Source organism: Heloderma suspectum, chromosome 1 (genome assembly GCF_057233095.1).
Source record: "Heloderma suspectum isolate Gila_16-S chromosome 1, 16-S_ref, whole genome shotgun sequence".
NCBI lineage: Eukaryota > Metazoa > Chordata > Lepidosauria > Squamata > Helodermatidae > Heloderma > Heloderma suspectum.
Genome location: NC_139458.1, coordinates 73,364,038 through 73,386,465, shown reverse-complemented (window position 1 = coordinate 73,386,465; position 22,428 = coordinate 73,364,038). Strand labels below are relative to the sequence as shown.

At 42.3% G+C, this 22,428-nt stretch overlaps 1 protein-coding gene across 8 annotated transcripts in view; it reads left to right on the top strand.

Annotated features, from left to right (window-relative positions):
• The window catches only part of UBR1 (ubiquitin protein ligase E3 component n-recognin 1), a 112,894-nt gene extending 95,467 nt beyond the window's left edge, over positions 1 to 17,427 (top strand). For 6 of the 8 annotated variants that reach the window (XM_084847611.1, XM_084847621.1, XM_084847601.1 and 3 more), the window contains 7 exons: positions 689 to 822; positions 1,698 to 1,806; positions 3,736 to 3,792; positions 5,850 to 5,927; positions 11,992 to 12,162; positions 13,179 to 13,280; positions 13,754 to 17,427. In XM_084847611.1, coding sequence (XP_084703737.1) covers positions 689 to 822; positions 1,698 to 1,806; positions 3,736 to 3,792; positions 5,850 to 5,927; positions 11,992 to 12,162; positions 13,179 to 13,280; positions 13,754 to 13,895 — 793 coding nt within the window. In that variant the 3' untranslated portion in view covers positions 13,896 to 17,427. Of the gene's footprint in view, positions 1 to 688; positions 823 to 1,697; positions 1,807 to 3,735; positions 3,793 to 5,849; positions 5,928 to 7,347; positions 7,524 to 11,991; positions 12,163 to 13,178; positions 13,700 to 13,753 lie in introns of those variants that run through there. The other 2 variants (XR_014789637.1, XM_084847656.1) reach the window with 2 other exon arrangements.
• Positions 17,428 to 22,428: the final 5,001 nt, after the last annotated feature.

Genomic DNA, 22,428 nt, shown 5'->3' with positions numbered 1-22,428 from the left:
AAAGCAAAATGCAGGCCTTCAGCTGCTGCCATCTTCCTTGCCCACGAATGTCTGTGTGCCACACATGAGGTTCAGAAACATTTTTAGGAAATGAAGATGGTGGGTGGCTGCAGGCCAATACTTCCCTCTGCAGCACATTCAGCCTCAAAGGAAAACAAGGGGGGAAAGAAAAAGGGACTTCAGTCATTTCTGTCTGGTAACCTGGGGGTGGGGAGGCTGAAGAGAGCATTGGGGGTCTAGAAAGAATAAGGGGGCATGGCTAGGAAGGGTAGCAGTAAACCAACTGTGAAGTCAGGGAAACCAACAGGAAGGCAGTGGGGAGGGGGAAAGGGAGAGTATCTGGAAGCCAGGGAGGCATGAGGCCTGCTCATTCTATCCAGGATACAGATAGGGTCAGCTTATGTGCTTGAGCTCTCCCTCCAATTTACTGTTGTTTTTTTTTTAACCACTTCTCAGCAAAGTGTATATTTGCATATGAGAGGGGGATCTGTATTTTATAACTTCATGGTTTAAGGAGCTTTTCCAAACAAAAAAATCTCTCTTCGGGTGAGACGGCTTTTTAAGTTTTCGGCCACCCTCTGACCATCTGTTCTCAGTCAGCCAGGAATTTGTATCATGTTAATAAGCCGTTTTTTAATAAGATTGTGGAGAGTTCAAATTAAATTCATGCATTTGATCTGTTTTGCAGTTGCTATAGCCAAACTGTTCCCGGGTGGTATTTGTGGGATTGTATTAAGAAGGGGATCGCACCCTACCTCCGTTGTGCTGCTCTGTTTTTCCATTATTTGCTGGGAGTGCCACCACCTGAGGAACTTTCATTGGGTAAGTAGCTCTACATGGTAATCTCAACATGCCAAGGTAGAATCAAACCAAAAATCTGTTGGGAAAAATCAACTGCTACAAAATGGTTGCCAAAATGTTCTTTGATGTTAAAAATTCCTGTTCGTAAAATTCCCAGTTTTATGTTCTAAGCTCTACTTTGAAAAGTCTTCTCCACTGCTCTTAAAATCTGGATGTTCTTACCTGTTTGTTGATAACTTTCATTAGGGCAACAAGGAGACTGTAGTTTAGTACTGGTTTAACTGTTTCTTTTTTGCTTTTGAATGGTGGTTGTGCTTAGAGTGAAAAAGAAGGTGTGTTAAAGTATAATCTCAGAGCCCTGAGCTGAGTGGCTCCTTAGCCCCAGTAACAAATGGACCTGGCCCATTTTATTACTGTTTCTCCTTTTATGAAAACTTTCTACCCATCCCTTCACTCTAAACCTGCTCTTCCAGAACAGAGATCCACTCTTACACTCAAAAGTCCACACCCCACAAAGATTATTGGAATGGGTAACCCCAAAGTGATAGGCTCTGCCATCTTTCTATGCAAGAGACAGTCTTGTCTTCTTTAGCATGGGGAAGTGGTTTACAGCTTGGCCATTTACAGTAACAATCACTTTGACTTTTGGAAAAATGAACTGGCAGTTTTCAGTGTGGCTTACCAGGACATTACCCTTCATAAGAACAAGCGTCTTCATGAATCTCTTACCTGAAGTAGTAGTGGGCTGTCATTCTAACCTGGCTATTGGCTGAGTTCTTCCCCCAAGCTTCACACCTAGTCATCTGATACACTTTTACTCTCGGAATCTGCAAAGAATGAAACTTTTAATAGAAAAAAGCAATTAGTGGTATATCTAATATTTTCTTTCTTTGCAGTTTCAGAGGAATGTCAATTCAAGGCACTTTGTGACTACTTGTCTCTACCTACCAATCTGTTCTTGCTTTTCCAAGAATATTGGGATACCATAGAACCCTTGCTCCGAAGGTAGTACTTATTGTTGGATCCTTTTTTTATGTACTTTCATATAGCATAAGATTGCCCCAGCCTGTGGAAGGTGTTGCTGTTTGGATAGGAAAAAGCTACTTCATCAAGTGTGGGTAACTGGAGATGGACTGGGAACCATAGAGTTCATTGAAACTAAGGCTATCTAGTATACCCGTTGCCTCAATGTGGGTTCACTTAACCCCCAGTTTCATACATCCTACACAACTTAGACTGCCATGTATCACAAGCAAGTGTCCATATGAAGGTGTTTGTAGAGGAAATTTCTCCACATCACTTAGGCAATTCTGCGAGGCTGCACGCTATGGGAAAAGACCAGACCCATAGCCAGAAAACTTGTGGTGTGCAGAGGTTAAAGGTGCACAGTATGAGTGTTTCTGTCAATGTAGAACTAGGGATGTTGCGGGAGTCCGGAAAGGGGGTAGAGTCCATTGGACATCCCCCCTGCTCGGCCAGGCAGCCTCCAGTCTGTGGGCCACCAAGGCAAGCGTGGCAGTCCATGCAGGTCCGCCAAGCCTCCATTTTGTGTAAAAATGGTAGCTTGGCCTTTTTTGTAAATGCACATTTACACAAATGGCAGCCGTAAAGGGGCCATTTATGCCAGATTACAAGTGCAAATGGCCACTTTACGGCCACCATTTGCATAAATGGGCATTTACGAAAGAGGTCGAGCCTCCATTTTATGCAAAATGGCAACTTGGCGAGAGATTGGGTGGCTGCACACAGCTCACCCAGCACAGCGAACAAGATCAGGTGGCCGGAGAGGGTCCAGCGAGTGGTGCGTGCCGCTGACGGGTGAATTCTGCCATCCCTATGTAGAACAGACATAACCTAAATACAGGTAGCCTAAAATGCTTAAAATTTGTTTAATTATATTATTTTTAAATAAAATTAATGTTTGCTTTATTAATATTTAAGTGGTGAGTGCTTATCAGTTATCCCAGTGTTTTGTACCAAGAGAGTAGGTCCTCCTTTGTCAATGGCCTTGGGACAAGCAAACACCCTTCGGTATTGCTACCAGTCCAAACCTTCCTGGTTGGTGGCTCCAATGTCAGTGGGGCAGTGAATCCACTCCAGGTTTTAGTCAGAACCAGTCAGAAGTCTAAAGGAGCATCCAAGGTGTTGCCTCTCCCCTCCTGGTTGGAGGGCCATCATGGAGATTTGTGCTTGGCTTCAGGGTAAAGGCTTAGACAATTGGCCTCAAAGGACAAAAGGCCAGATGCATGTGATATGGACAGGCTAAAGGTACACAGTGGGCTGGTTCATACGATCACCACAGCCCACCATGGCTTATTTAAGCCACGGTGGATTGTGGTGCATGCCAGCAATCATTTTGAATATTCGACCCCTGGTGGGGGTTGCCATGGCTTGCTGTGTCATCTGAAACCAGGCAGCTGGGGTTGTTGAGGGGGGGAACAATCCTCAAATAACCCATGGTTGAATATTCAAAATGGCTGCCGGTATGTACTACAACCCGCCGTGGCTTAAATAAGCGATGGTAGGCTGTGGTGATGGTACGAACCCGGTGAGTGTGTGTGCCAGTGTAGCCAAAACCTAACAGTAGGTAGCCTCTAGGTACCTGAGGGGTCTGGTCAAACAAGGGTTTGTGCATGGGCACTGCTCTGCTCTCAGTAATCCCTGGCAGCCTGAAAGTAGTGCATTCGTTTTTTTTAAAAAAAAATGCTTAGATACATGTGGAGGGGAGAAGGTGTCCTACCCATCTGTAGAGACTCATTCCTGCCCTGTCTTTTTCTCCATTTTGCTACCAATACGTCTGAACACTTGACTAATACAGGAAATGATTTTAATTATAAATAAGAGTAGAAAAATACCTGTTTAATGGGGGGAGGGGGGCAACTAGCAATAGACAATGCTATAACATATTATTCTGATGAACAACTTTTCACACAGCTGGTGTGCAGATCCTGCTGTTCTCAGCTTTCTGAAAGGGAAACGTATTGCTGTAAGGTTAGTTTCACTTCTTTGGTTCTGAAACAGAAGTTGTCTCGCTGGTATTTGAATATTCAAATCCAGAGCATTTTCTTCCTTTCAACTTGCTGATTTAGAATGTTGTTTTAAAATGCTTGATATAAGTTTACCTGGAGTTCTCAAAGGAAAGGAAAGGTAACATTTTGAGTGAACCCTTTTCAACCCTTGGGTGAACCTTTTTCAACCAATGTGCACTTGTGTTTAAATTAGATTACAGCATTTCTGTAGTAATGCTGAGTAATAATCCTTCCCTTCAAAATGGTAGACAATTTTACTGTCCCTTCAGTTGCTCATCCCTTGTTGAGACAGTAGTCCAGATCAATTTACCAGTGTCCAGAGAATATAAATTATCTGGAGTGGGCAATCACCTGTGTCTTTCAGTTGGTTCCATTCAGGACCCCACCCAACCCTGTATCAGTCCAGATAACCAATAACTAGCCAGCCATATATTTGAGGAGCCAAACCCTTCCAAGTAAAGACGTCATGTGACAATGCCCCATTTGTATAACTTCTAATTCAGAGGCATGCTTTAGAGCAGGGGTGGGGAACTCCAGGCCCATGGGCCAGATTCGGCCCTCTGTGGGTCCTAATCTACCCTTCCGGAGTTCCCCAGACAGCCATGGACCCTTCCCCTGACCTCACCATCTTTCCCCCAACCACCAGTCATTTGGTGGCTTCCCAGCTTTTGTGCACCCCCACCACTCTAAATGGTTGAAATGCCTCTCCTAAGGCTCAGTCACTGGCTGTAAGAACTTCAATTTACAATATGCTGGGTTTTTTTGTAATTCTGAGCCCACTCCTTTTGCTTTTGTCCCTGCTCCTTTGCCTTTGGCTCCACCCAGCACTGGAACACAACCCCCAAGAATTTCTCCCTAATTGAATTTGGCCCTGAGGATGAAAGAGGTTCCCCACCTCTTCTTTAGACATGCCCAGAACCATGTGCATCTCCTGCCAGACTTCTAACATTTTTTTTTCTTGGAATAGCAAAGTACTTTGGTATATAAAAAGCATTTGAAATCTCTTTGGATTTCAGAGCTCTTTGCTTTGCAACAGACAGGACTACTGTTTGAGAATCACAAGACAAATGTCTTAGGTCAAAACAGACACAACATGGGAGATCTTTGATCAGATCTCCTCATGTTTTTATAGTTACCCAGAAGCACCTTTTAGGGCACACACATTGCGGCTCCTCCAGTCCACTTCAGAGCTCCACACTGGTGCTTTTAGATAACTATAAAAACACGAGGAGATCTGATCAAAGATCTCCCATGTTGTGTCTGTTTTGACCTAAGACGTTTGTCTTGTGATTCTCAAATAATAGTCCTTTCTGTTGCAAGCAAAGAGCTCTGAAATTCAAGGACTTTTCATATTTATAAAAACAACAGAGTTTTGGCACCTTAAAGACCAAAAAATTGATTATGGCATGACTCCTACAGCCAACATAGTCCACAAAAACGTATGCCATCATAAATGTATTCGTCTTTAAGATGCTTTGTTTTTGGTGCAGCAGACTAACAATGCTAGTCTCTCTGGAGACTAAGATATATCAGTCATCCAAAATTGCTATTAGCCTCTCAGGTTTCCCCACAGGGAACTGACCAGGTGGAGAGTTAAACCTCCCCTCTTCCTTTGCCAGTATTCTGATCAAAGCCCCCACAGCTGCTTGTAGGTGAATACAAAAAAGTCGGAAAATCCAATCACAGATCTCTTACATTGCATCTGTAACAATGGTTACATAGACCTAGTTGCATGCATCTCTAGAGTGGGATAATTATCTAGAAAGAGTGCTAGGAAGGAAAGCTGCTGGGTTGTGCAATTTTTCAATTGATGACTTTATAATTCCCCATAGTAGGTGTAATTCTAATGCATAACTATCACTTGCAAGCTTCTTGTCTTTGCATCATCAGCTTGTGCAAGTCAAACCTTTGGGGAACTGTAGAAAGTTCAAAGTTCAGCAGAAGAATACTTCTCCAATTGTTGCTTTGGCTATAGTTGTGTCCTGGAGTGTAGTAATACTTTTCACTTCAACTACTTAGATACCCGAGGATAAGAAATAAATTGATTGAGCTTCCAGACGACTACAGCTACCTTTTGAATCAAGGCTCTCAGTTTAGGTGAGAACCAGAAGCTTTTTTCATTCATTCATTTCATTTATTACATTTCCTTACCGCCCAATAGCCAAAGCTCCCTAAGTGGTTTACAGACATTAAAACCTAAAAAAACAATATGATAGCGTAATAGAAAACTGTTATACAAAAATGGTAGTATAATATAAAACTATACAATAAAATCATAGTTTTTGGTTTTATTGTGTTTAAATCATGGCTTTATTGTATATATATGGTGGTTTTAGAGTGTGTGTGTGTGTGTGTGCACGCGCATTTAACCAAGGCCCTCACCAAAGGCTCCTGAGCAAACTTAGCAGTTGTGGAATAAGTGGAGAGGTCCTCTTATGGATCAGTAACTGGTTACAGAACAGAAAGCAGAGAGTAGGATAAAATGGTAAATGCTCCCAATGGAGTGATGTAAGTAGTGGGATCCCTCAGAGATCTGTATGGGATCAGTGCTTTTCAACTTATTCATAAACTAACTGGAATTAGGAGTAAGCAGTGAAATGGCCAACTTTGCAGATGAAACCAAATTATTTCGGGTGGTTAAAACAAGAAGGGATTGTGAGGAGCTCCGAAAGTATTTCTCTAAACTGGGAGATTAGGCATCCAAATGACAAAATGTGGTTCAGTGTAAGCAAGTATAAAGTGATGCACATTGGGGCAGAAAATCCCAACTTCAAGTATAACCTGATGGGATGTGAGCTAGCAGTGACCAACCAAGAAAGAGATCTTGGGGTTGTGGTAGACAGCTTGATGAAAGTGTTAACCCAGTGTGCGGCCGCTGTAAAAAAGACAGACTCCATGTTGGGCATAATTAGGGAAGGAATGTATAATTAAACTGCCAATATTATACTGCCTTTATATAAATCTATGGTGCGACCACACTTAGAATACTGTGCACAGTTCTGATCACCACACCTAAAAGGGATATTGTAGAGCTGGAAAAAGTGCAGAAAAGAGCAACTAAAATGATCAGGGGACTGGAGCAACTGCCCTATAAGGAAAATTACAACAGCTGGGATTGTTTAGTTAGGAAAAAAGGAGGGTAAGGGGAGACATGATAGAAGTGTACAAAATTATGCATGGTGTGGAGAATGTGGATAGGGAGACATTTTTCTCCCTCTCTCATAATACTAGAACCCGGGATCATCCCATGAAGCTGATTGGTGGGAGATTCAGGACAGAGAAAAGGAAATACTCCTTCACACAGTTCATAGTTAAACTATGGAATTCACTACCACAACATGTAGTGATGGCCACCAATTTGGATGACTTTAAAAAGGGATAGATAGGAGGAGAAGGCTATCAAAGGCTACTAGTCCTGATCTTACTCGCTGGATCGTCACCTTGCTGTGGTGAGTGGGCTTGTGTGTTCCAATGAACCCTGTGAGTGAAGTCATCAGGAGTTATGTACTCCCAGCAGGGTTACCCATGGCGGCAAGGTCAAGGGGGAAGAACCAGACAAAGAACGATCCAAGAAAGTCCTCAACGGCAGAACAGCCGGAAGATAACAAGGTGTATGTTACAACGGCTGAGAAGGCAGATGAAGGCTGCAACAGATAAAAGACCACCAATTGTCATGATATTCATGCCATTGGATTAGAGCCTTTTCTGTGAAGACAGTGTGTTGATCATTGTGCACTGATCACACACAAAACAAATTCACGCATAGGCGTCTTCCAATCTAAACCCAACCAACCAAAAGTTCCATGGCAATCGGCAAATGGCAATGGGGCAGGACTGTGAAATCTGGAAGACCTTAGTTATGGACTGGCACATGGGCGGTGGATACAAATTCAGTCATCCTGACTCAAGGACCGAGGCAGTTGAGTAGTTCAGCAGCTGTATCCATGACTGAGCAGTCCTATTCAGGATCCACTCTGCTCACCCCGTATGGGGTGGGGGCTAGAAAAGGTGCCCTAAACATAGTCTGCCTCATCTTCTCCCTGACTGGATTACCGCGTCCAGTGGGGTCACCATTTAGCGGTTGCAAAAGACAAATGAACTTTGGAACATGGAATTACAGACACTGCTGGACAATACAGATAGCAACGCCCTGAACGCAGGACTGCCATCATTGCAAGGGAGCTGAGACATTTTAACATTGACATAGCAGCACTCCAAGAAACTCGAAGAGCAGGAGAGGGACAACTGAAGGAAGAAAAAGGAGGTTACATCTTCTTCTGGAAAGGAGGGCCTGAACAAGAAAAACGAATACATGGAGTAGTCTTTGCTATTAAAAATGTTCTTATGAAGCTCTTGTCAGAAGTTCCTACTGGCATTAATGAGTGACTCTCAACCCTCCGAATAAAACTCGCCAAAAACCAGCAGGCAACTATTCTAAGTGCCTATGCAGCAACATTAGATGCTGATGAAGACATCAAAGAAAATTTTTACTCCCAACTGGACACCATCTTATCAGAGATACCTAAGGAGGATAAAATCATCCTCCTGGGTGATTTCAATGCAAGAGTTGGGCGTGATTTTGATTTGTGGCCAGGGACCATTGGGAAGGAAGGAGTTGGCAATAGCAACCAGAATGGAATTCTACTTCTGACTAAATGTGCAGAGCATAATCTTGTCATTACCAACACACTTTTTTGTCAGAAAAATAAAATTAAAATATCATGGAAGCACTGGCATCTTCTAGATTATGTAATTGTCCGTGCCAGAGATCGCTGCGATGTACTCCTCACTAGAGCCATGATGAGTGCTAGACAGACCATCGATTAATTCATTCCACGATGGCCATTAAGATTGTCCCTCAACGTAGGCTCCAAGGAAGAAAACCAAGGCGTAAAATGAACACCCAAGCCCTTCAAGACCCTATTAAGCGAGCCTGCTTTCAAACAACCCTCAAGGAACATCGACCTATGGAAACCCCCGAAAATGTTGAGGAACACTGGAATAAACTGAAGACTTCCATTATCTCAGCCTGTGAACTGGTATCGGATACCAAACTAAGAAGCATCAGGACTGGTTTGATGAGAATGATAGGGAGACTGAACATATTATTGATAAGAAAAGGAAAGCTTTCCAAATATGGCAAAAAGACATCAACTGTGCCGCTAAGAAAAAAATCTATGCCAGTGCAAACGCTGAGGTCCAAAGACGAATTAGAGAACTTAAGAACACCTGGTGGATAAAGAAAGCTCAAGAAATCCAGCATTTTGCAGATGCCCATGACGCACGGGGCTTTTTTAATGCCACAAAGGCCATCTACGGACCAACAAACCATTATACAAACCCCTTACGCTCAATAGATGGTGCCAAACTTCTAAAGGACAAAGAGTCTATTGCACTGCATTGGAAAGAGCATTACCACAACCTCCTTAACCGTAACTCTATTGTGGCTGATGAGGTTTTCTCGTAAATCCCACAAGAACAAACCAGAGATGAGCTTGCAGTATCCCCTAGTTTGGAGGAAGTCAGTAAAGCCATTAACCAAATGAAAAATAATAAAGCTAGTGGACCGGATGGGATCCCTGTTGAAGTCTTTAAAGAAGGTGGGCCTGAAGTTACACAACAGCTTCACACGCTCATCGAAAAAATCTGGATGAGGGAAGAGATCCCAGCAGACTTCAGGGATGCCATAATTATCTCTCTCTTTAAAAAGGGTGATAAAACAGATTGTGGAAACTATTGAGGCATCTCCCTTCTAGCTATGGCAGGCAAAATCCTGGCAAGGATCCTTGCAAACCACCTTCTACCTCTCTCAGAAGACATCCTCCCTGAATCCCAAAATGGCTTCCGCCCTTCCAGGGGGACAGTGGATATGATCTTCACCACACGACAGCTCCAAGAAAAATGCAGGGAGCAAAACCAACCCCTGTACATGGCATTTATTGATCTGACTAAGGCCTTCGACACTGTAAATCGTACTGCTCTCTGGACCATCCTTCTGAAAACCGGATGCCCTAATAAATTTGTGAACATCTTGCGGCTCCTCCATGACGATATGACGGCAACAATCTTGGATAACAATGGCTCTCAAAGTGATCCATTCAAAGTGGGATCAGGCATTAAATAGGGATGTGTCATTGCTCCAACCTTATTCGCTATCTTCAACGCTATGATCCTACACCTTGTTGAAGGGAAACTTCCCACAGGTGTAGAAATCGTATATCGAACAGATGGAAAACTTTTTAATCTCAGTAGGCTGAAAGCAAAAAGTAAGGTAGTTACATCCTCTGTCATAGAACTTCAATATACTGATAACGTAATCTGCGCACATTCAGAGGAAAATCTCCAAACTATCCTAAACATCTTCGCAGAAGCATATGAAAATCTCGGCCTCTCGCTTAACATAAAAAAAACACAAAGTGCTTTACCAGCAAGCACAAACCAATCCCTCTGTAGTGCCATCAATCCAGCTTAACGGTGTGATGCTGGAAAATGTCGATCACTTTTCTTATCTTGGCAGCCTTCTCTCCACAAAAGCTGACCGACACTGAAATTCAGCATCGCCTGAGCTCCGCAACTGTAGCATTCTCCCGAATGAAGCGTAGAGTGTTCGAGGATCAGGACATTCACAGGGAGAGCAAAATGCTTGTTTACGAAGCCATTGTACTACCAACCTTACTGTACGCCTGTGAAACATGGACCATCTATAAACGCCACTCCCAACTTCTTGAAAAATTTCACCAACGCTGCCTCCGAAAAATTCTGCAAATTACTTGGGAAGACAGACGGACTAATGTGAGCGTACTGGAAGAAGCAAAGACCACCAGCGTTGAAACAATGATTCTCCAACATCACCTTCGCTGGATCGGCCATGTTGTTTGAATGCCTGATTATCGTCTTCCAAAGCAGTTACTCTATTCCCAACTCATGAATGGAAAACGGAATATTGGTGGACAGCAAAAGACATTTAAAGATGTTCTTAAAGCTAATCTAAAAAAAATGTAACATAAGCATTGAGAACTGGGAAGCTATAACTCATGAGTGTTCCAACTGGAGGTCAGCCTATATTAAAGTCGCTATGGACTTTGAAGAAGCACGAGTACAGAGCGAAAGGGAGAAACGAGCTCAGCCGAAGGCATGTCAAGCAAACCCTCATCGTGACCGCCTTCCACCTGGAAACCTATGTCCTCACTGTGGGAGGCTGTGTAGATCCAGAATCGGCCTTTACAGCCACCTGCAGACCCATTGCTAGAAATTAATGTGTTGATTGACCTATCTTCTATGAATCTGTCTAATCCTTTTAAAGAGTTATCTATATAGACTCTATCTTTGGAAGACAATCTTACTCGTTCACGAGTGATCGCCATGATGACTAGTCCTGATGGCTATGTGCTACCTCCAGTATCAGAGGCAGCATGCCTATGTACACCAGTTGCTGGGGAACATGGGCGGGAGGGTGCTGTTGCACTTGTGCCCTGCTTGTGGGTTACCGGTTGACAGTTGGCCACTGTGTGAACAGAATGCTGGACTAGATGGACCCTTGGTCTGATCTAGCATGGCTGCTCTTATGTTCTTATGATAGCATGATATACAACCATACAAAAATATAAAACCTGTTTTTACACAATCAGCAGTTTTTAAAATCCCAAGACACATTAAAAAACCTTATATATGCTGTCAAGACTTTCGTAAAGGAAAGTCTTAACCTGGTGCTGAAAAGATGAAAATGTTGGCACCAGGCTGGTATTACTGGGAAAAGGGTTCCACAGTCAGGGGGGCCAACATCAAAAAGCCCCCCTGACTGAACATATAATCAGTGTTATATGTTCAGACCTTCTGGTCCCTGCTATCAATCTGGTTGCTGCATTTTGCACAAGCTACAGCTTCGGAACCTTTTTCAAAGGGATCCCCATGTAGAGCGCATTGCAGTAATCTAATTTGGGGGTTACCAGAGCACAGACTACTGAAGCTAGTTTATCCCTGTCCAGTTAGCTGATAGAAGGCACTCGGTGCCACTGAGGCCATCTGGTTTCTAAAGAAGGCCTAATGAAATGGATGTTACCAATGAAGCAGACTTTTAACTAATGATGTGTTTCCTACAGTGTGTTTCTAAACTCCCATGTTGGTTTCAAACTTCACTCTCTAGTTAACTTTAACATTTCAGATGCCCTCGATCCTCTGATGATGAAACCAAACATCCTGTATTGTGTTTGTTCTGTGGGGCTATGCTGTGTTCTCAAAACACCTGCTGTCAGGAGCTCGTGAATGGGGAAGAGCTGGGAGCCTGCACTTCACATGCCATCTATTGTGGTGCTGGAGCGTGCATTTTTCTCAAGTAGGTAACAGACTGGAACGTAGCGCTCATTGACCAAAGGAAATAAAATGAATGGCAGTGATGGGCTGGTGTTATGCCAGATGACATGCAGATTTATCTTCTACTTTATTTCTAGAACATAACTTGCATACAAAGGGATACACATGAATTTTGGTGTGTCCATTTCCTGTGATGCAACTTAAAAATACTTTAGAATTAGATTATCCTAAACTAAATAATAAAATAATTAATTGTGAGTTGGACTGGCAGAGGCCTCTGTCTCTTTATTTAGGTCCTCATCCTGCAGTTTTGCTTTAGTTACTGAGCTGGTTGTTAAAAGCAGAAGTTCTCTGGATGCTATACTCTCACTAGCCCCAGTTTGGTGACTGTGGCACAATATCCTGATGTTCACAGAAATGAATTGGAATTGTTGTGGAATAGGTAGTCAGTTCCTCTCTCCCCCCACTCCAAATGTCCACATCTAAAGGATGCTGGAAGTAGTCACTAGCATTGCTTACGTAAAACCTGATCTGTAATGGGGTGGATCCAGAGAAAAGCCCACAGACATAGGTGGGCAGAAGATGATTTTCCCACCCCCTCCTCCCACTGGCAGCCCTCTGAAAAGCCTCTACGAAGGGCAAGAGCCCTCTGCTGAGTGGGATGGGATGGATCCCAGGGGAGGTGCTGTGGGATAAGGGGTCAGTTCCTCAAACTTGGGCAGAGGCATGTTCTGTGAGGAGGCACTCCGCTTACATAAGGTGCCTTCACCCAATTTTTGGCGATCCCCTCTTTCCCCTCAGACCACTGTGCCACAGCCCACCACAGCCCACCCTATACTTGATCCTTGGGAGAGGCTTTTCAGACGGTTGCTGGGGAAGGAGATGGCAGGAAAGTCAACTTCAAACCACCCCCTTCTGCAGGCTTTTCTCTAGTTCCAATAGGTGCTTGCACATTCTTATGGTTTGTGTACTGAAAGTACTTGCAGATCACTGGTCTCCTTGGCACTTCCTCTTTAACTTAGCTGTTTTCTCCTTCAGAATCAGGGACTGCAAAGTTATCCTGATTGGGGGCAAAACCAGAGGCGCTTTCTATCCTGCACCATACTTAGATGAATATGGAGAAACAGATCCAGATCTGATGTAAGTGGGTGTTTTGCTCTTTATCTCCTAAGAAACTCCCATCTTGTTGATTTCTGTGTTTTTATATACTATTTTTGTATTACTGTTATTTGATGCCCAAAAGATCTGGCAAATACCCTTGTCTTGGTGTTTTTAAATAGCTGTTCAAACTCCTTCTGAGTGTTCTTATCCTTTTCAGCAGAAATACGCATTTCTCATATGATAGTAACAGTGTTAGTGACTATATGACAGTTACAATGGATAGTAACTTGTTGTTTGGTTGCCATACAGCAGAGGCTTTTGTTGCTAGCAAACGTTCTGTGATGAAACTAGTGACAGGCGTCAATGTCTCTTAACATTTCTTTGTGAGTTAACTGTTAACTCTTAGTGGGTACCATTTTTTAACATACACTACTTTAATAAAAGTCATAATAAAACCAAATGTTGAAGTGCTTATCAATTTCCTTAACCCTTCTTCTTGTTTCTGTTTGAAGAAGAGGCAACCCTCTGCATTTATGTCATGAACGATACTGGAAACTCCACTTGTTATGGCAGCAACACTGCATCATAGAAGAGATTGCTCGAAGCCAGGAAATTAACCAGATCCTCTTTGGATTCAACTGGCATCTGCTCTGAGTACCGGGCTCTACTAGATTGAATTGCCATATTTGAGTCTCTTAAAAAGTCATACAAGGAGTAATAAGATGCTTACATAAAGGGAAATGACTAGCCCAAGTGCATGTATTAAACGTTTGTTGGGTCAAAACACAAATGCACACAACCTTGCCCCCCACCCCCAATTGCTCAAGTATCAGAATCAGAACCAGAAATGGCTGGATGTAGTAGAAGTGGGATAAGTGAGTCTTGGTGAGTCAGCTTTTTCTACCAGAGTCTGCTCTTTGTATAACTCATTTAGATGTTACAAACTGCCTTCTGTCATCCTTAGATGCAATCTTAATCCAAGTAAAAGAATATATAATATTTTCTGTCATGTGTATCAGCAGCAGTTCAGAATGGACATGTGACCCGTTTAATGGCTTCAGTGCATCTGGTTATAATAATAATAATAATAATGTGTTTAGACTTATTTAATTCCTCCATACTTTACTCTGCATCTCTTTCCTCCTCCACCAGCTCTCAAAGTAGCCATAGACCAAATTTGCACGACATGACAACCCATCGTGGTTAACAACCCACGATGAGTTGTCGTGTCATGAGAACCTAGACCACTTCCTGTAGGGAGGCTTGTTTGTGGGCAACAAGTCACCCTAACAATCCATGGCTTGTTTTAGGTGTTGTTCAACCCACGATGGGTTGGCACGTTGTCCGGACCCAGCACTGCCAACCCAACAAAATCCTTGCCCTAGTCTCCAGCAAGTCTTTTTCACAGAGATCTACATGCCCCTCCTTTTTCACTCCCATTTGCGCTAACTGTAGCAACCTTTGACAGCTGTTCTGACAACAACCCACACTGCATCGCTTATTTGCCAGGGTAGGTTGTCGTGTCATGCCCATAAGTCTGCGACTGGCATGGTATGTAACATTCTTTGGTGGTGCAGTGTTGTCAGGCATCTAGTAATCCAGAGCAACAGTCTGAGGGTGAAGCCGTGCAGGTAAGAAGCACACTGTGGAAGATTTTGGGATTTACTTGAGAATACTTTGAGGGGAAAAATGTGAGTGCCAGTTGACTCCTTAAATCAACATGAAAGCTTTCATTTGGCTTAGATTCATCCAAAATTAAATATTTCACTTTTGGCATAGCCAGATGATCGCCTTGTAAAATACATTCTTCCCCAGCCCCCCACTAATATGTTTCATCTCTGCAATCAGTACAGCCCAGGAGTTTGACTCCCCACTCCCATGGCCTATCTGTGTGGCCAGATGTTATCTACAGCAATGGTACCTTGCTTACTGTGGGCCAGCATAGACCATAGACTGCAGTAAAGCCATTCAAGTGTGCATCTGCTTTTCAGCATCTGGAGGCTGATAGAACAACTAAATCAAGATGGAAGTTCAATAGTTCAATATTTGTACAAAGGCCCTTTCTTTGAGTCTTACATTTTGGTTCTGTGGAGAATTCAGTGACTGTGTATTGTCTGGTGTCATCATGCTAACTACACAAACAAGTTGTTTTCAATAGCTAGTGATGTTTTGAGGCTGCTCCATTGATAAAAGGTGGGATTGAAATGTTTGAGTCATGTTTCCTTGTGTATTGATTATAACCATGATTATGTCAGAGAGAACTTGTGATGAGAGAGGAAAAACTATCCTAATATGCCTTAACTATCCTCTTCCAAGGAATTATCTTTTTTCTGTCTTAAAAGTAAAATGGGTACATTTTATGTGTGTTCTAGCCTTCCTTCTCCCTTTTTGGAGCCCCTTTGTGTATGTTTAAGATTTTAAGAGGGAAGATAAGGAACGTGTGGATTTTTGTGAGAGAAAATAAATGGTTTTTAAAAGAAGATAAGCCTCCAGTTGGCAAAGTAAGAAGACATGACAGGCAGTGGAACCAGAAGATAAGATTTCTCACTTAATATACATCAGTGCACTGAGGAGGAGTTATCACTGTTAAGAGGGTAGGTAGAGTGAGTTAGAGTGTTAATTATGTTTTAGTATTTAGATAATTCCTTTAAAATCTTTGCTTATTTATCCATTTAAGTTTCTCTGTACAGTGCAAATTGTCTTCTGTGCTGTCTGTCCTTGGAATGTTGCCATGAAGGGTTTGTTGTTTTCCTGGGTTTTTCAAAAATGGTAAATCCCTCTGCAGACAAACATAATTATGGCAACTTTCAAACAAAGGTTAAAGCTGGTTACGAAAACCAGTTGTTATGGAGACATATGTGCTGAGGTTAGTGCAAAGTGTTCCAGTAACACTGCATGCTAAGCAGAGATTAGCCAATGTTCATCCTTCAGTGTGGATGTCCTAGCCATATTCATATACTGCAACACCTTTTGATTAGATATCCATTTGCTCATACTATACTTTGGATTTTACAGGAGAATTATACTTGGATTTGTTCTGCCACAGTAGTTTTAGAATAACTGCAGAGGTACTTCTATGTTAGTGCCGGAGGATCTCACACTGCTTTTGGCATCCTGCACTATTTTTCTGGTGAGTGATTCCAAAACATGGAATAATTACTTCTGTTCTCCCAGAAAAAATAGTGATCTAGCAATGTCCCTAATACAGCATCTTGTTGTGGTATCTGGAGAGAGAGGCTGGGAAACAAGATGTCTAATGAAGAGGAAGAAGATGAGTGAGTGTAACTTTCACTGTGGACTTCGCAAACAGTCAAATAATGAATTAGATCGCTAAAGCAGTGGGCATGATCCAGCCAGCACTTGAGAGTCCCATTGATTTCAATTAGAGAGTTAAGCACATATCTTAAATCGAAAACATTTGGACTTCAAAATATTTTAATGCTGGCTGAATTGTACTCAGTAAGATTAGTCTGGAATTCAGTTGCATATGAATGTTGCTATTTACTGACTTCAGCAGTGTACAACCACAGCAGCTACGGCTGAGCATATGAAGCCCTTTAGAGGAAGCAGGCACTTCACCAATCAGTTGATTGGAGAGGAAGGGAAACTAGGGGAACTGAATTGAGCCCCCCTCCCCTAACAGGCAGTGGGTGGGATTCTAGCTTCTCTTAAAGGGCTATGTGCATGCAGGCACAGTTGTCTGCTCAGGCCAAGGAATTAGGCAGGGAGCGCATGTTTGCACACAGTTCCCTATCCAGCTAAGGGTATGTACGCAGAAACCTAGCTGGATTGGGTGCTTGTGCTCACTGGTCAGTTCCTTGCTGAAACTCTCCTGATTTGAGAAAAAGAGTACAATGAAGTAAATTGGCTTCTGTTCTTATGTGTTTGGACTTTACTAGCAAATACGCTCAAAGTTCATGCACGGGTAAGGGTGAGTGGTCATTTGTCATTTCTTTAATGACTATGCAGTTTGGGTTCACTGTGAGTATAATCTGTATTTAGTGAACACGCAGTGCTAATGACACTGATTTGAATTATAAGGAAGATAAATGGAATTTTATTTACATACATGCATATATTGATATCCTCTAATTGCAAAAATGTAAATTTGAGCCTTGTATAATGTTCTTGTCCTTTTAAAATATCTTTCTGTATATTTAAAAAGGAAATAAAGTAACTTCTCATATGTTGTGGTCTTTCATTTCGAAAGAGTTTCACATGTATAGGCCAGTATAATGGATGACATCCAGTAAGAAAAATGTTCTAGTAAATTACTAGACTGCATATTAAATCATGTGATTGTTATCACCTTTCTTCGCACTACTGAAGTGCTTCATCCTTGAGACTTGCCCCCTTTATTTTCGATGGCTGTGCCATACTGTTTTCTCTGTACAGCATTTCAGGTTAGTTCAGTGTGACTTACTGTATGTCATATTAGTCTGTAACGTTGTTCCACCACCCCTCCAAAAGAAATGTATATAACATTGTAATGCTCTTGAAACAAAGCAACATAGATTCCTTGCCAAAATAATTATGATCTAGTCAGCAGACCAGTGATTTCCAATTTATGCAGTAGCCTTAGAATTAAAAGTTTAAAAACTTAAATGCTACAATTTTTTGCATCATGTGCTACAAACTGGCCACAGCTGCATGGAACAATAAGCCAGGATTCTGGAGAAACATGGCTTATCATGGACAAGAGTTCCCATCCACCTGGTTCTTGTGACCAGATAAAGTAACCAGAAATCAAAAGCTTACTGTATCATCCAAACTTGAGATCCTGGCTCGTTGCTTCCTTTATAAGCCAGGATTCATAAGCAAGAACAAATCCTGCTTTGTAAGTGGAGCAACAAGCTAGGATTTGGGGTTCAGAGGACACTGTAGGATTTCAATTTATTTTTTTTCTTTTAAATATTTTTTTCACTTAAATTGTTTTTTTTCTTTAAATTCATAAAATATACAAAATCCAACAATCAACAGGGACAAGATATAAATAGACAATGTCATTACATTCATAGAGAAATTGATTAGAATCCAATCACATCTTACCCAAACAAGTCCTTCCAAATTGAGCCATGAGTAGTTGGTGTTCTTCGTTTCATGGGTACAGTTCTAATATAATCCATAAAACAATACCAGGAACTGAGTCTGACCTGCTTCACCTGTAATGGCAGCAAATCATGGGTCAATTAATTACCAAAATTCACGATTTGCTGTGGTGCATGCCATTTCCATCCTAAAAGATGATGCTGTTAAAGCGCTGCACTCAATATGCCAACAAATTTGGAACACTCAACAGTGGCCACAAGACTGGAAAAGGTCAGTTTACATTCCAATTCCAAAGAAGGGCAATGCCAAAGAGGGTTCAAACTACCATACAATTGCGCTCATTTCATATGCGAGCAAGGTTATGCTCAAAATCCTACAAGCTAGGCTTCAGCAGTATGTGAACCGAGAACTACCGGAAGTACAAGCTGGGTTCCGAAGAGGCAGAGGAACTAGAGATCAAATCGCCAACATTTGCTGGATCATGGAGAAAGCAAGAGAATTCCAGAAAAACGTCTCTTTCTGCTTCATTGACTATGCTAAAGCCTTTGTGTGGATCACAACCAACTGTGGCAAATTCTTAAAGAGATGGGAGTACCAGACCATCTTACCTGTCTCCTGAGAAACCTGTACGAGGGTCAAGAAGCAACAGTAAGAACCGGACATGGAACAACCAATTGGTTCAAAATTGGGAAAGGAGTACGACAAGGCTGCATATTGTCGCCCTGTTTATTTAACTTATATGCAGAGTACATCATGAGAAACGCCGGGTTGGATGAATCAGAGGTCGGAATTAAGATTGCCAGGAGAATTATCAACAACCTCAGATAAGCAGACGATACCACCCTAATGGCAGAAAGCGAAGAGGATCTAAAGAGCCTCTTGTTGAGGGTGAAAGCGGAGAGTGCAACAGCTGGTTTGAAACTCAACATTAAAAAAACGAAGATCATGGCATCTGGCCCCATCACTTCCCGGCATAGAGAAGGGGAAGAAATGGAAGCAGTGACAGATGTTATTTTCTTGGGCTCCAAGATCACCGCAGACGGTGACTGTAGCCATGAAATTAAAAGACGGTTGCTCCTTGGGAGGAAAGCTATGGCAAACCTAGACAGCATAGTAAGAAGCAGAGACATCACCTTGCCGACAAAGGTTCGTATAATCAAAGCTATGGTTTTCCGAGTACTAATGTATGGCTGTGAGAGCTGGACTATAAGGAAGGCTGAGCGCCGAAGAATGGATGCTTTCGAACTGTGGTGCTGGAGAAGACTCTTACGAGTCCCCTGGACTGCAAGGAGGTCAAATCAGTCCATCCTAAAGGAAATCAACCCTGAGTGCTCATTGGAAGGACAGATACTGAAGCTGAAGCTCAAATATTTTGGCCACCTGATGCGAAGAGAAAACTCCCTGGAAAAGACCCTGATGCTGGGAAAGACTGAAGGCAAAAGGAGAAGGGGACGGCAGTGGATGAGATGGCTAGATAGCATCACCGATGCAATGAATATGAACTTGAGCACGCTGTAGGAGAGAGCGGAGAATAGGAAGGCCTGGCGTGCTATGGTCCATGGGGTCACGAAGAGTCGAACACGACTTAACGACTGAACAACAACAATAATGCCATTTCTGCTTTGCATAATCACCCTCCAATTGGAGGTTGGTTTGTGATGTACAAACCCAGACACTATGGGTTAATTGTGAGTTACACAACCCACAGTTAACCTACAATTAATTCTTAGGTTAACTGTGGGTTGCTTAACTCACGATTAGCCCATATTGTCTGGGTTTGCACATCACAAATCACCCTCCAATAGGCATGATCGGAAGTTGATTATACAAAGCAGAAGTTAATTAACCTGAGATTTGCCACCATTACATGCGAACTGGATCTCTGTGTCCTGCTGCCCTCTCAGCATCCTTACTTGACTTGTTAGCTTTTCCACAAGTATAATTGTCCAAATACGATTGTACCAAAGGTCAAGAGTTAAAGGGTTGACACTCTTCCAATTTGACGCTATTACTTAATGATGCAGCAACCATCATGCAAGTGACTGTGTCTTTCAACAGAGTGGATTTATTTTCCCCATAAAAAGAGAGAGCAAAGTAAGCTTTCAATTTCTGGTTGGTTTCCCTAGTCAAACTAGAGGGGGGACCCAAATGGGCACTATCAAGCTGTATGTACAAGCATGCAGCTTGTTCACGGTAAGCCAGGGTTTTCCATTCATTCCATTTAAACAGCAGGCAGTGACCAGGCTCACATGATTGCTGTGGCTCATCATGGCTTATTTAAGCCAGGATAAGCCACGGTGCCTGTGGGCGGCATCCTGAACATTCAAGCTGCAACTGTGGGTTGTCATGTCGTCCGAACCTGGGTGGGTTGTGCGAGAGTTAAACAACCCTTGCATAGCCCTAAAACAGGCCATGGATTCTGCAAGTATTGTTTAACCTTCACACAACCCACCCCCACCAGGTTCAGACAACACAACAAGCAGTGATCATGGCTTGAATGTTCAAAATGGCCACTGACATGCACCACAGCCCACTGTGACATAAATAAGCCATGTTAGGCTGTTTGATCATGCGAACTGGCCCAGTGTCTGGCTGCCTGCCATTTTCCTTCTTGCTCATCAGTTAGTGACTTCAAGCAACGAGACAAATTTAATGCTGAAAGTTTTGAGTAAATTTTGATAATTCTTGGATTTTTAGTCATTGAACCATCAAAGCGGGTGCTTCCAGACAGAAGATTCCTAGTACTACCAATCAAAAAACATTGTGCAACTATTCCATCTTAACAAATTTTATGTGCTAAGAAAAAAGATGGAAGAAGTTGTGGGAAAACAAAGATGGAAGAAGTAGTGGGAAAACACAGGAGGGTTTCAAATGGAAGATGACATCTTGACCCCAGACATCTGGATAAAATTCTGTGAATGAGGCAGGGCAATAGCACAATAAAAGCCTTGTCTGGAAACACCCAGTCAGTTTGAAGTGTGATAACTACACAAGCGCCATGCCATGACCTGTACCATTGTGATAGTGCCTCCCTAATGCCAGTATAAGCAAGGATCCGGTGTACAGCACTGCCAATGTTTGCCATCCGCAGCATACAGATGGTGCACAGAGCTATTAACAGCAAAGAAACAGAGGTGTTCCCAGTAAAAATTCTGCCACAACACTGATACCTAGTCTGCTACAGAGCCAGCTATGTCAGTACAAACGTAGGACTCTGACATGAAATAGCTGCCTGTTATAATTGGTTATAATCACTAGCCTAATTTTCTGACATCTGAAGCACATGTTTTTTGGAATCTGTAAAATTGCCCTAAAGATGAGTCTGTGCATGCATGTTTGTTGCTCAATGACTGTAATAAGTCATGAAATTGCTATGAGAGAACACACTATACAGGGGCATTTTCTTACTACAAACCAATTTACTTTCCTATTAATAATTTTTATTAATACATGAAACAATATACAACATAGCAATATATAATCAATATACACACTAATCAACATACTTTCAATGGAGTTAGTTTACATACTCCGCTGCAAGTCATCAAGGGAAGACACTGAACAAGGTAGATGCACCTGTGTGTCAAACCTATGTGAATTCTTGCATATGCTCAAGGCTTTCACTAGCAGAATGCTGCAGTGAACCTCTCAGCTGAGTGGGCTTCTTTCACAAAGGCAGGAAATACTTTCCTATACCAAAAAATTGCAAGGATCATGTTCTATTTGAATGCAGTTGATAGGTTTCCACGTATGGCAAGTTAAAAAAAGTATTGTTCCTGCTCATTCTGATTAGTTTACACATTGATGATAAATGGGATCAGAAGTCTACAGCATTTCTGTATCTGAGCAGATGTTGCAGCTTACAGACTCTCCTTGTTGAGGCCATCTGTGTCTTCTCAAATTAATGAGAATTAAAACAAGGGCTGTGCAACTGCTGTTTTCCTTGCAACAGGATCTTTTTTAACTCTGGAAAGCAGCTCTCCTTGGTTGAAGTATCTTTGTGGTGGTAAGCTAAGGAAGAGGCAGGCTGACTTGTAGGGTCTACTTTTTTAAATCCTAAAATTGAGATGGTCCAAGGAGATGTGTTTAAATTTAATGCATATTTAGATCCCTTAACAGTTAAAGCATAATTAATTTG